Source organism: Clarias gariepinus, chromosome 9 (assembly GCF_024256425.1).
Source record: "Clarias gariepinus isolate MV-2021 ecotype Netherlands chromosome 9, CGAR_prim_01v2, whole genome shotgun sequence".
In the NCBI taxonomy this organism is placed as follows: Eukaryota; Metazoa; Chordata; class Actinopteri; order Siluriformes; family Clariidae; genus Clarias; species Clarias gariepinus.
The window spans coordinates 7,766,299-7,780,082 of record NC_071108.1 but is presented as its reverse complement, the minus strand read 5'-3'; the positions used below and the strand labels follow the sequence as shown (position 1 = coordinate 7,780,082).

The 13,784-nt window shown below is 37.9% G+C and overlaps 1 protein-coding gene across 2 annotated transcripts in view; it reads left to right on the top strand.

The window, feature by feature from the left end:
• The first annotated feature begins 5,126 nt into the window (after positions 1-5,126).
• The window catches only part of LOC128530787 (fibrinogen C domain-containing protein 1-like), a 136,077-nt gene continuing 127,419 nt past the window's right edge, over positions 5,127-13,784 (top strand). The window contains exons 1-2 of one of the 2 annotated variants that reach the window (XM_053504914.1): positions 5,127-5,425; positions 5,695-5,779. In XM_053504914.1, the coding sequence (XP_053360889.1) occupies positions 5,732-5,779 (48 nt within the window). In that variant the 5' untranslated portion in view covers positions 5,127-5,425; positions 5,695-5,731. Of the gene's footprint in view, positions 5,780-13,784 lie in introns of both variants that reach the window. The other variant, XM_053504913.1, reaches the window with a different exon arrangement.

The window sequence follows — 13,784 nt, the reverse complement described above, 5'->3', positions numbered from 1 at the left end:
TCTGCTTCTTACTCAGCTTTTCATTTGTTTTGTCTGTAATCATCCGGGGTGGTTGTTACCTTTCAGACTTAAATTTGCTGCAGATTGTGCATATGTGCCTTGAGTAGGATGATGGAAGATGCTGCTCTAGGGGAAGATGATGGGTAATTGGCAATCAAGCTGTCTGGATGAAAGAAGCTGCAGTATGAAAGAATGTAGAATATCAGCATGACTAAAATCTCTGACATGTTAGTCTAAACAACGAGAGAAGCTGTAATAGTGTGTTTTTACTGTATATGTATATGACAAACAGTTTATTGATGAACTAATTTATTCGTTGTGGGTTTCATCGATTCTTTAGTCAGATGATGACTCTTCACCAGTAGAAACAGTCTCCAGCACCAGCACACTGTAAAAACAGATGTTGGTGGGGTTTTTTTTCCCTTTACACTGCTGAGGTTAGAAAATCTGTTCTTATAGTGGGACATTTCCAGTAGAACCTCTGAGCTGTCAGTGATGCTTATCTTATTATCATTCCTGAAGGGGCTATTCTTTAGTGCCTTCATTTTTTTCCCCGTCTTTTCTCTTTTCTTCAGAAATGGCAGAAAGATTGCTTTTGACAAAGTGTCTCACAGTGCGAATGATCATTTTGCCTCAGCTGCCTCTCAGTGTGTGACGTTTCATAAATGAATAAATCACCTTGCTCAGCAACAAACCTCTCCTGCAGTAGATGAAGCAGCATTAAATAGAGCTATATACTGATGTTTGAGAAGCATCTTTCAAATGGAAACCCAGACAAACACAGAAACATCTCACCCACATGTTAATTATAGAAATTTATACGATTTTAATTAGTGTTTTTTTTTTATTATTATTTGATTTTGTTTTGCAAATTTCAAATCGTTTTATTTTATTTTATTCATGGTTTATTTTAAGCACTTCGTTTAGATTTCATCTGCATTCTAAAAATGTTTCATTATGTATTCCATCATTTATATACAGTATGCACACCCCGCTGGATGGTACTGTACCAATATGTATGTTTCGCATGCATATAATACATGCATAATAATGGGCTATTTACATGAATATTTCATGGAATATTTATGTCATATTTATGTCAATCCTGGGTTATGAATGAGTTTAGTTTAATTCCAGGCAAAGGTCTGATTCCGTTAATCTACATAATGCTAGGGCTAAATCTTTCATAAAGTGTGGATTTGTTCTGAATTTTAATGACATTTTGTTTCAGTCTTTTGTGCTGTTTTTTTGTACAGTTTTTAGTAAACACCAAAATGGCATGTCTAAATTATTAAAACCATTTCAAAAAAATTTTCTGTATCATAAGGAATTATCAAATCTAACATATTGCAAAAAACAAACAAACAAAAACAAAAAAACCACACCAAATAAGAATCATATTGTAGCGTTTTTACGCCGGTAAGGATTGTGGAGAGACGAGTGAGCTTATTTTGCTGCCCAATGCAAATGGCTGGGAGTATTTTATTTAGCACACCGCAGATATGGAACACACAAACACTTCCCACCATTACTAACACACCTAAACCATACACACATACCCTGGCCGAAGCCACTAACCCAAACACCTTTTCCCAACAGGGTGAACACATAACAGTCCATCCCGCAAAGCATGATGGTTCCCAAGCGAAACCCCGCCCACGCCACACTATTGTATAATGTAAACCCTTTTCGCTGCATACCCATAATGTTTAATAACCTCAAATGAACCTGCAATATCCTTCCCATAAACACAAAATTCAATATAATGCAATATGATACAAAATGATGGTGCCTTAATAGGATACATTTTCTTAGCTTTCAATGAATTTTCATTTAACCCTCTCCTGAGCAGTGTTGGTTTTAACGCATTACAAAGTAACGCGTTAGAGTACTTGGATTACTTTTTTGATGTAACGAGTAATCTAACACGTTAGGTCTGCCTCAGTTATGGTACTTAGTAATTTTTTTCAAAAATTTAATTTGTTATTCAGACAATTTATGTAATCCATGAGCCAGACAGCAGTCATTTCCAATCCATTAGTGCGTGTGTGTGAAAGTCATAATACAAAGTGAGATAGGGGTAGGTAACAGATTATGGACCAAACTTCGCTGAGTGATGATGGTAGAATAATTATAAAGATCTTGACTAAAACAACATGCATGAGGAATCACTTTATTTTCTGCAATGGAAAAGTACTCTAACTGGTTACTTTTATCAGAAAGTAACGCTGTAATGTAACCGATTACTTTTTAAAGACAGTAATTTTGTATTATACTGTAATTAGTTACTTTAAAAAGTAACGTCCCTCAACACTGCTCCTGAGCCAAGATAAAGAGAAAGAAAGTGTGTGTTGTGTGTTTGTGTGTATAGAAATATAAGCTGTATTTTAAGTTTTAGTTATTTTAAGCTTATAATTATGTTTAATTAAACCGGGACTTGTGTACAATCGATTGGCATTATCAGAAGACTTCAAGCACAGTAGACATTCCTGTCTTTATTTCTAATTCTAGACAATAGAATAGTGCAAAAGTTTTAAAGAAGGCCGTACATCCGTGAATGCCGATCCTGACCAAGGTGGCTCCTTGAAAATTGACAGATAACTTGTCGTCGACTTGCAGAAGAGGCAAGAACTTGAACTTGGCTGGAAGTTACTGCCACATCTCCCATACAGTCCTGACCTTACTCCAATTTAATTCCACATGCTTGAACCATTAAAGGAGCTCCTGGGGACCAGCGTTTCAGATGTGAAGCAGACACTCTGATCATGGCTCCGGGATACTAAGATAATTTTTTACCTTGATGATATCCAAGCACTAATGAAACACTTAGGTAAGTGCATATAGCAGAGATAGAGAAAAAAAGGTAGTTTTACTCTTATAACTGTGCTCTGTTATTCTGCACCATCAAAAGTCCTGGTTTGATGTGAACGCCTGTCATATTATGTATAGCCTATTTTATTATGCAGTCTGTTAGATGTATTATTTGATACGCAGATGTATTGAATCAAGGTTCTAGTATTGAATGTTATACTATTATATAGTAGTTGGTATTAATTCAACATCATAGCAGTAATAAAAGGGTTTCTAAACTATAAACTGAATAAAACCGAGGCAAGAATTTCATTGAGCGCTGTCCACAGGAAGGTAATCAATCTGCACCTATAAAACACTCATTAGAGTAATGTATTAGTGCTGTCTGGTGTTACAGCTGCTTTCCTGGCAAAGTTGGGTTGCCAGATTGGATAGGTTCCCTCTAAACTAAGGTGGTATTCAAAATAAGCTGACTTGAATAAGTGAAATCAGCCGTTTTCATTTTGTTTTAATTTACCGCCTAGTGAGGAACACATCCACACACATTCACACACACACACACACAAAAACCTGCTACTGCTACTTATACTCCTACTTTTACAGTCACCTCAGTATGTTTTTAATACTGGTATTAATCACAGTTGTACCAAAGCCAATGCTGGAAACACTAAGGGTGAGGTGGATGTACGCCAGTACATTGCAGTGCACCATGCCCACAATCACACCTAGGGACAGTTTAGCTCAGCAAACCGACCGACCAATTATGCCATTTTGCATCAGTCAGTTTAGATATATAATGTATATTTGAGGGAAATGCAATTATTATTAATAATAATAATAATAATAATAATAATATTAATGGCGATGGGATGATGTTATAGAGAACACAATAAAAATGTTATCAGTCTACCAAATATAAAGTATGTGGTATTAGCATGAAAGTTAACATTTTGAATGTGCAGATAACAATGTGAATCTCTAAATCTAAATCCCTTAGTCTAAATCTCACTGGCATCTTTATAATTTTTTTGTACAATGACATTGTGATTAATGCAGAAAGGTCCTATCGGAAATATCGTCACGGAGAGTGCACTCGAACGCCGCCACAATCTTGTCAAGGTAAGAGCACTCAAACTTCACTTGGGATCTCAGTAATTTGGTAATTTTCTATGAGAGGTAATTCTGCATGTTAAGTTATTATTGATGATACAAAAAGAAATGAAGCTAAAAGAAGTTTTCTCACTACATCCGTTTCTTTGTCAAAACTAAACTTTATTTGTCTGACCAAAGCCACTTGAATACTCACATCTTTATAATCTTACATGCACAAATGTCCTAGAAGAAGTTGCATTGTATTAGTAATGTTGCCTAGCACGTACAGATTGTCTGTAGGGTATGATTGGGTGTGTGAGTTCCTGTGCCCGGAGATGTGTTGACATCCTGTTCAGGGTATTTACTTGTGCCCTGAGCTTAATGGGCTAGATTCTGTGTACACTATATGAACTGCGCACACTATATGGACAAAAGTATTTGGCCGAACTTGCAATGACATTGTATCCAAATACATATGCTTCAATATGGAGTTGTTCCCCCTTTTGCATCTATAACAGCTTCTATTCCTCTTGAAAGGCTGTCCACAAGATTTTGAAGTGTTTCTTTGGGAATTTGTGCCTATTCATTCTGTAGATCATTTATGGGGCCTGTCTCACAATCTCTGTTCCAGTTCATTCTGACTGAACTCATCAAACCATATCTTTATAGTCCTTGCTTTGTGCACTGGGGCTCAGTCATGTTGGAATAGAAAAAGGCCTTCCCTAAACTGCTGCCACAAAGTATCAATGTCCAAGATGTGTTGGTGTGCTGAAGCATTAAGATTGCGTATTTATAGTATATTTTAATGTATTTTAAACTAAACACATCTTCGACACGACTGCAGTGATACCACTGCATACAAATTTAATCGATACGCGCAACTTTCCGGAGCTTGTTTGCTCATTCGTATGCCGATAATGCTTCGTAAACTCGCAAAATTTCAGTTCTTGAGGAGAAAATTCAGGAAGCGTGGCGTTCGTATGCCGAGGTACGACTGTATTTGAAAATCCCCTGTTAAGTACAATTAACAAACATGGGTTGATTGATTTAATTTATCCTTTAGCTTCTTCAACCTTAAATCTGTGCATGTTTGGAGCATTTCCACCTGGCAGACCTGGCAACCATGACGCCAATCTGGCAACCCTGTGCTCCTTCTCGTTCGTAAAGCGGCGTCTTTAGCTCGGCACGGACACACTACAGAGACACTCAGTGTGATGAGAGACGCGTTTTTAATGTCTCTCATGGACGCTACAGGACTAACAGGAACCGCAACGCTGCTGTGGAATCGTACTGCTCGCAGAATACCGACGTTTCTCGTTGTTTTGTAAATTTATCCCTGACACACACACACACATACACACACACACAGAGGAAGTTTCTCCTCCTCACAGGAAGATTTGTTTGAGGAGAAGCGCCTCCGCGCACCATCGCTCGTGCAGCATCCCTCGCGCAGCGTCGCTCGCGCGGACTGATGCTTCCTTATCTTTCCTTATCTGGTTGTTTTTGTTATTAAGAAGTCATTGTAAGTGTGTGTTCTTATTTGTATTTATTTTATTTTTTTTTGCCTTTTTTTCTCATTCTGTTTTGGTAAATGAGTGTATGAGATCTGCAGCAGGTTCAGGTGGACGTGTGTGTACTGCTGAAGTAGTTCACATCTCCTAGAGACAAAAAACAAACAAACAAACAAACAAACAAAAAAAACCCTGTAACTTAACTGTCTGTGTTAATGGAGGGATTAAACAACACAGGATATCTTTACAGTCCGTGAGGACAAATTTGGGATTTTTGCAGGTTGTTCTTGTAGGAGAATATTGCTGAAGGAGGAATCATGAACAGCGTTACGGAGCTTGAGGATGGACCGCAGCACAAGGCTCAGGTAAATGAGACACAGCCATTATTATTATTATTATTATGATTATTGTTATTGCTTCAGCACTTGCTCCCACCTCTCTCTCTCTTTCTCTCGCTCTATGTGTTTGTCTGAAATGCTCTTCACATGTTGCAAACTTCCAGCATAGCCATAAACGTGTTATCTATTATTATTATTATTATTATTATAAATAGGGAAGAGCGATCGAAAAATTAACGCCGTTAATTAACCAGGCATTAAGAGATGCTGCATACAAGATGCTCTCTGCATTCACAGCAGCTTTCACAGTCATCCTGAATTTTCTCCATTTCTCTAAGGTTACTTACACTCCTCCTTTCTCCTTTAATTCTCCATCTCATTCCCTGGTGCTGCGGTTTGAACCGTTAACATATATCTCGTACCTGGATTCGAACCAAAATTAAAACCTGGGTGTCTAAGACATGACCCCTAGGCCAGGATCGGCCCGATAGAGGCCCTGAGATAGGGAATGGATTGCGATTGTGTTTGACAAAATAAAAAAATTAAAACTGTAACTGAAAATAATAAGAAAAAAAGCTAGCGTTTTGTATTTCAGTATGAACCAAAATGGACATACAAGCCCAATTAACATACATGTTCATAAATAAAGGTAGAAAAGCGTATCGTGGTCTATCACTGGGCTGGGACTGTCATTGGGGCATGTTTTGTACGTGTAGTGGATCTTTATTACCTGGGAAACTGCATACGATGTATCTTTAATGGACATCCATGCTCTGTAAGGTCCAATAAGATTCACTATGTTCATGTTTCCAGGTAAAAGATAGATAATAAAGTACAAAATGTTCCCCTGATGATACTATTGTACCTCTGCGAAAAGGAAGAGTAGAGCTTGGTATTTTTGGAGTGTAATGGAGTGTCAAAAAAAAAAAGTGCCATAAAAGTGTGAAAGTTTAAGGGCGTGAATATTTTTATGCAAGGCTGTGTCTGACTTTATCTATCTATCTATCTATCTATCTATCTACAGTACCTACCTACTTACAAATTAATCGATTAATCAATCAGTTAATCACCCACCCACTTACCTACTTACTGTACCAGTCAGTCAGTCCATTCATCTGTCTGTAACAATCAGCTTTGTTATAAAAACTTAGTTACACTAAAACAAGGTCTAGAATCTAACTTCCGGTGTGGTGTAGGCCTAGCATAAGAAGGAAAGACAAACGACGACAATTTACCAAAAACACAAAGTGTATTACGTGACAAAAACAACTCAAAATGGTGCACCAGAAAAACACAATATATACAAAATATAACGAAATGGATGTGTGTGTAGATGGAGGAAAATGTCCAAAGTCTGGGTTATTGTTGCATGTATTTGTCTGTTCGTTTATTTGTCTGTCTTCCTGTTTTACCTACAAGTCAGTCATTCTATCTATCTATCTATCTATCTATCTATCTATCTATCTTTAGACTGATTGATTGATCGGTCTGTCTACCTACCGATCTATTTACCTACTTACTTGCTTACATACTTACTATTAATCAATCGATCAATCAATCAATTAGACACTCAATTAACTGACAAATTAATCTACTCACCGTTCTATTAATTTGTCTGTCTACCTGTTCTACCTACTTACCAATCAATCATCCATTCATCGAACAATCTATCTATCTATCTATCTATCTATCTATCTATCTATCTATCTATCCGTCTATCTATTTGTCTGTCTGTCTGTCTGTCAGTTTAACCATTCACCCCCCACCCGTCTTAATCAAATTAAAAGAAAAAAAAAGTTAATCTGTTGTGAATGTGATACATCTTTAGTCTGTTTATTCATTCAAAATGTAACTTTTAAATAAATGTCAATGAATTAACACAATTATTGTTGTTGACATTTCCAAGCTACTAGATATTAGACTAAACATAATGTGGCGTATTTCCTAAAATGAGTTTGAAGGTAGAATATACAGTACTGTATGTACTTTAGTACGTCTGCTCTGAGAGTCCAGCATAACAAACGTTCACTATAAGAAGAAAGTCAGGGGTGATGTTTCATTGCTAGGTGTGAAAGATTTGCAAGGACGTCCGATTAGTTCACTCAAGGATGATGGAACTTCAAACTGCATAAAAGACGAAATCCCTCAGCAGTGATTTAACACCCCGCAGAGTCTGTTTCCAGCTGGTTGCAAATGTAAACTGTGAGAGTTGATTCGCGGCTGTAGGTGTTAAGGCAGTGGTGAATATGTTATAGGTGATGCTGCATTAAATAAACAATGCAAATGTGAAGCCAGAGCAACTGAGCAAGGTGCAAAATGTTTATAAATGGTAAAGATTAGGGGTACTTCCGTCGAAATTAGCTGATAATCACTTAGTTTTTACAGATCTCGACTAGCTAATCACATAAACCGGTACTGTTATGATGACTCAAAATAAACATGACATTGTCAGACTGGGAATATTTCTTACCAACTCTCTATAAAAGACGTCAAATTTGCAATATGCAACGTTTTTCTAAAAGCAAAACCGCCTGGGGAAAAGTCTGCCAAAACCTTTAATACAACCAATCTTATTCGCCAGTTCAGAACAATGCAGTTGGAATTCGCAGGCAATAATCTTGTAAGTCGCCCCTTACTACAGCAAAAGCCCTCAAACAGCTCGAACCTTACTCTGCAGAAAGTAAAAAATACTAAAACCATAATCACAAAAAATAATAATAAAGAGAGAGAAAAAGAGAGCGGTTCCCAGCCCGGGTTTACCTTACTGCTCCATGCTTTCAGACTGACAAGTGAGCGACTATTCAGTAAGGGTAACTCAGACACACTCTGGATGATAAGAGGAATAGACCGTCTCTTAAAATGCAGAAATTCTGATATTTATAAATAAGTGCCTGTCCTCGCTGCTTACTAATGAGTAGCCATGATTGGCTTGCCAGATACAAAGTGACTGATGTGTGTGTTTTTATTTAAAAACGTTCAGTGCAAAGATTCGATTTGTTATTTATTGACGCAGCCGTGTTCCATGTGCTGCACGTTATAACGAGTGACTATATTAAATTAGCATTTCGGCGTGTGTGAGAGCCGCTTGATGCTAGTTAAAGAATAAAATTTTTCGCTTTTAAGTCGAGCATAGGCTGTTGTACTGGTTTGAGGTTCTTAATAACCTACAGTACATGAAATAATAAGAAAATGGAATATGGGGCATATGTTGCTTAAAATAAATATGAGTCTCAAATATAGATCTCAAATATATTTGTGCATGGCAGTTTAGAATTGTTATTTTTTGTTGCTATAAACAGTAAAGAAATAAACAATACTACACAATAAATAAAAACTTCACATGGCGGATCTCAATAACCCTGTGATCAGCGATCTGTATTGGTATCAGCCGATTCGGATTTCTTTGATCGGGAATCATTAACAAGATTCCCGAACAAGTGGGAAACTGAAGTGTTAAATGTTAAAGATCTACATCAATGAATTAATTCAGATAATAAAAAAAAAAACATTACTCAAGTAAGAGTAGTACTTCAAAATAATATTACTCAAGTAGGAGTGAAAAGTGGTCTATATATGTTATATTATATAATAATTACAGTATATACTGTATGTTAGCATTGCAACATTCACTGAAACAGCTTAACTTTTAAACCGCTACAAGTTTCTTTAGGTACGAAGTCGAGTTTTTATATGCTGAAATGTCTGTCTGTTTTGGAAGACACTACAGTATGAAGCTGTTTTTTTTGCACTGTGTGTAAGCAAAACATGCTTTGTATACTTTGAGGCCAGGGATGTTCATCCTCTTCTGTTGAAGCAGTCTACCTCGGCTGAAGATTTTTTTTCACACCAGTTTGTGTGTGGTCATGTGACTAAATGTAGTTATTGTTACTGCGGCTGATCGGTCAGACGAGGTCATGTGATTATTGTTGCTAAGTCTGATTGGTGAAACACAGTTATGTGGTAGATCTACTGGCTGCATGTTTAGAATAAACGAGTCGATGCAGCCGGATGTAGCGAAGTAAGAGTGGCATTTCTTTTTCACAAATCTACTCAAGTAAAAGTAAAAAGTATGGTGTGGTAAAACTTTATTTTTATATAAAAATTACATAAAAAAAAGTTACTCAAGTAAGTGTAACGGAGAAAATGTAACTCATTACTACTCACCTCTGATTAACTCTAAATAATAATTTTTTTTATAACAGAATTAAAATACAGCTTTAAAAAAATCGTAATGACTGATTCTTTTTTGTTTTACATATTAAAGCATTAGTCCACTAACCACCAGTTTTACGTTTCCTACGAGTCACGTGTTGTCCCCGTTGTTAAGTTTTTGACACCTTTTACACATTTGCACCTCCTGTGAGAACGATATAAACATGCCAGCGCAGTCTTAATTAATCCTCGTTAATAGACTCGTTAAAGATTCTTTCTACCAAATATGATTGTTTTGTCTGTATCTGATCCTTCAGACACTGTATGCTCATTCTCAGGGATTGCACATGCACCTGCTTTTGGTCAAAATGTAATTAAGACAATAAAAATTAACTATTCTTTACAGTAAAGGAATTATAAAAAATTTAAATAGTCCAGCTACACTCTGCCCTTTGATTCTAAATCAGTTGCCCCTGTTAGAGGTCGTTAGCTGTCAATGCCCACAATCAGCCAAAGTCTAAGTAAATACATGGGGTATCAATGATGCTAAGAATGGTAAAGAATTAGCCCAGAACTACACGGAAGGAGCTGGTCAATGCCATGAAGTCAATGCCGTTTCCAAGGCTACTACTGTATCAGTAATACACTAAGACGTCATGGTTTAAAATCTTGCATCGCACGGAAGGTTCCCCTGCTTAAGTCAGCCCATGTCCAGGCCCAGATGGTCCCAGTCTGAAGTTTGCCAGGGACCATCTGGATAATCCAGAGGACTCATGGGAGAAAGTCCTGTAGTCAGGTGAGACCAAAGTAGAACTTTATGGTCTTAACTCCATTCGCCGTGTTTGGAGGAAGAAGAATGATGAATATCATCCCAATAATACCATACCTACAGTGAAGCATGGGGCTGGAAGCATCATGCTCTGGGTGTGTTTTTCTGCACAGGGTACAGGACGACTGCACTGTATTAAGGAGAGGATGAACGGGGCCATGTATTGTGACATATTGGGCAAAAACCTCCTTTCCTCAGTCAGAACATTAAAGATGGGTCGTGGCTGGGTCTACCAACATGAATTCAAATTTAAATTCAAATTTTATTTGTCACATACACAGTCATACACAGTACGATATGCAGTGAAATGCTTAGACAACTGCTCGTGACCTAAGAATAAAAGAATAGGAATAGGAATAGGAAATAAATATGAAAATTTAAATAAAGGGTAAGTTTAACTGGGAAAGAATAAAATAAAAATATACAAAAAAAAAAAAAAAAAACTGTACACAAAAATACACAATATAGAAAATATATGGAGAATATATGAAAAAATGTAAAACAATAAGAGCAGCCGAATAAATGGTAATAAAAGAATAGTATATATATATCCATGGTTATAATATAATAATATCCAATATATATCCATGGTTGTGCAATCCACATATTAAAAGTGACTTATGCAGTGCAAATATGCTTAAAGTGATTTGTGCTGGAGTGATTTGATGTGATTTGATGACCACGAAGTGTAGTTGTGCAGTGGCCAATAGTGTAAACAAATGTCCAGAATGTCCAGTGTGTGTGTAAAAACCATATGTGTGGGTCAGTACTGTGTGGTGGTGTGATTGTGATTGAGAGACTGTATTGCCTGCGGGAAGAAGCTCCTCCTCAGTCTCTCTGTGTTGGCCTTCAGGGAGCGGAATCGCTTTCCTGACCTCAACAGAGAGAACAGTCCATTGTTGTGATGGCTGAGGTCCCTCACAATCTTCCTGGCCTTGATCCAGCACCGCCTGCTGTAGATTGAGTGCAGGTCAGGAAGCTCTGTGCAGATGGTGCACTCAGCTGATTGCACAACCCTCTGTAGAGCTCGTCTGTCCTGCATGGTGCTGTTCCCTAACCAGGTTGAGATGTTTCCCGTCAGGATGCTCTCTATGGTGCAGGAGTAAAAGTTCCTGAGCATTTTGAAGGGCAGTCGGAAGTCTCTCAAGCGTCTGAGGTGGTAGAGACATGACAGGTCCTGCGTGATGTAAACACCGAGGTATTTGAGGCTGTCTCCTCTCTCCACTGGGCTCTCATTGATGACGGGGGTCTGGTAGTTCCTCTCCCGCTTGGTGCTGAAGTCCACTACCAACTTCTTTGTCTTAATGACGTTTAGAAGGAGGTTGTTCCTCTGGCACCAGTTCTCCAGATTCCTAATCTCCTTCAGGTCTCGTTGTTATCAGAGATCAGGCCCACCACAACGGTGTCATCAGCAAACTTAATGATGGTGGTGGAGCTGGTAGTGGCCACATAGTCATATGTGTACAAAGAGTACAGCAGGGGGCTCAGAACACAACCCTGGGGGGCTCCAGTGCTGAGAGTGATGGAGGCTGAGACGTGTCTGCCCATCCTTACTGTCTGTGGTCTGCCAGTTAGGAAGTTGGAGATCCACTGACACATAGTTGAGCTGAGTCCCAGGTGCTCCAGCTTGGTGGTGAGTGTGGAGGGAATTATGGTATTTTTACATTTTAACATAATTCCCCCTTCTAGTGACAATGACCCAAAGCACACAGCCAAGGAGTGGCTCCGTAAGAAGCATATGGACTATTTAAAAGCAAAACAACAGGTCTTTGAGTGTCAGAATTCTGGCTAATAAGCAAGTGATCAAATACTTATTTGACACAGTAATTCACAAATAAATTGTTAAAAAATTATACAATGTGATTTCTGGATTTTTCCTTTTAGATTCTCTCACAGTGGAAATGCACTTATGCTGAAAATTGTAGACCCCTCCATGATTTCTAAGTAAGAGAACTTGCAAAATCACAGGGTGATCAAATACTTATCGATAAGTACAGTATAGTACAGTATAATTGTTAATATTTTTATTATACACCTTTTTTCATTTGTAACATTTATAACACACTATAACACACACACTTGCATGCTGAAGGCTGTAAATGAACAGATTAAACGAGAAAGGCGAGGAGATGTGACATTTTTGTAACATTTTTCATCTGTCTGCTCTCCGACATAAACCAGTCCTTGTAAGTTTTCCTACATGGGGTGCATGATGTGTCATTCTTACATGAATAAAACATAAAAAAGGAGAAAAAACAAGGAATAAAACATTTTAAGCATGCCATTGTAGTAAAATAGTAAACTTCACGCTATACATGTATGTTGGATCGCATCTCAGCACCCTGATGTTGATTATTTTACTATATAACTGCTATAATCCCCAAAGTGTTTTTTTCTTACACATCACCAAGCCTTTCGAACAAACTAAACGCTACCCACTGTTGTGTGTAGTGACATTACATGGGCTAATTTGACATAATGGATGTTTATGTGGCGAAGCAGACACCAACACACACCCGGTATCTGAGGATGAGGCTGTTTTTAGATAATAACAACATGCAGCTCATTTTAAAGCGTTCCTCTTTCTGCATTGATGCTTGTTTGTCTCTTGATGGTAGTTTAATTAGAAATCATTCTACTGTTATTTACTCTTTCACACCCGCTGTAAGCTACTCCGAGGACCTGGGTGGATTTTTAACACTCTGGATTGTACGAGGCTTTATTTCGCTTTCCTGTGACATACTTTGAAGCTACTGGATGTCTTTACACCAGTGTGTGTGTGTGTATGTGTGTGTGTGTGTGTGTGCAGCAAACATGTTGGGATCAAGAACAGAGGCTTTTTAAAAAATCGCTGCCATTAACTCACCTGTCTAACTTCTTCCAAGTGCCTTCGGCATGTGACACACACACACACACACACACACACACACACACACACACACACACACACACACACATACGTGGAGCTTCGCACTTGCTCATCTCACATCCTGCTCCTGTTTTACACAGCATACGTTATTTCAAGGCTTGCTAATTAATCAGCGTGAATTC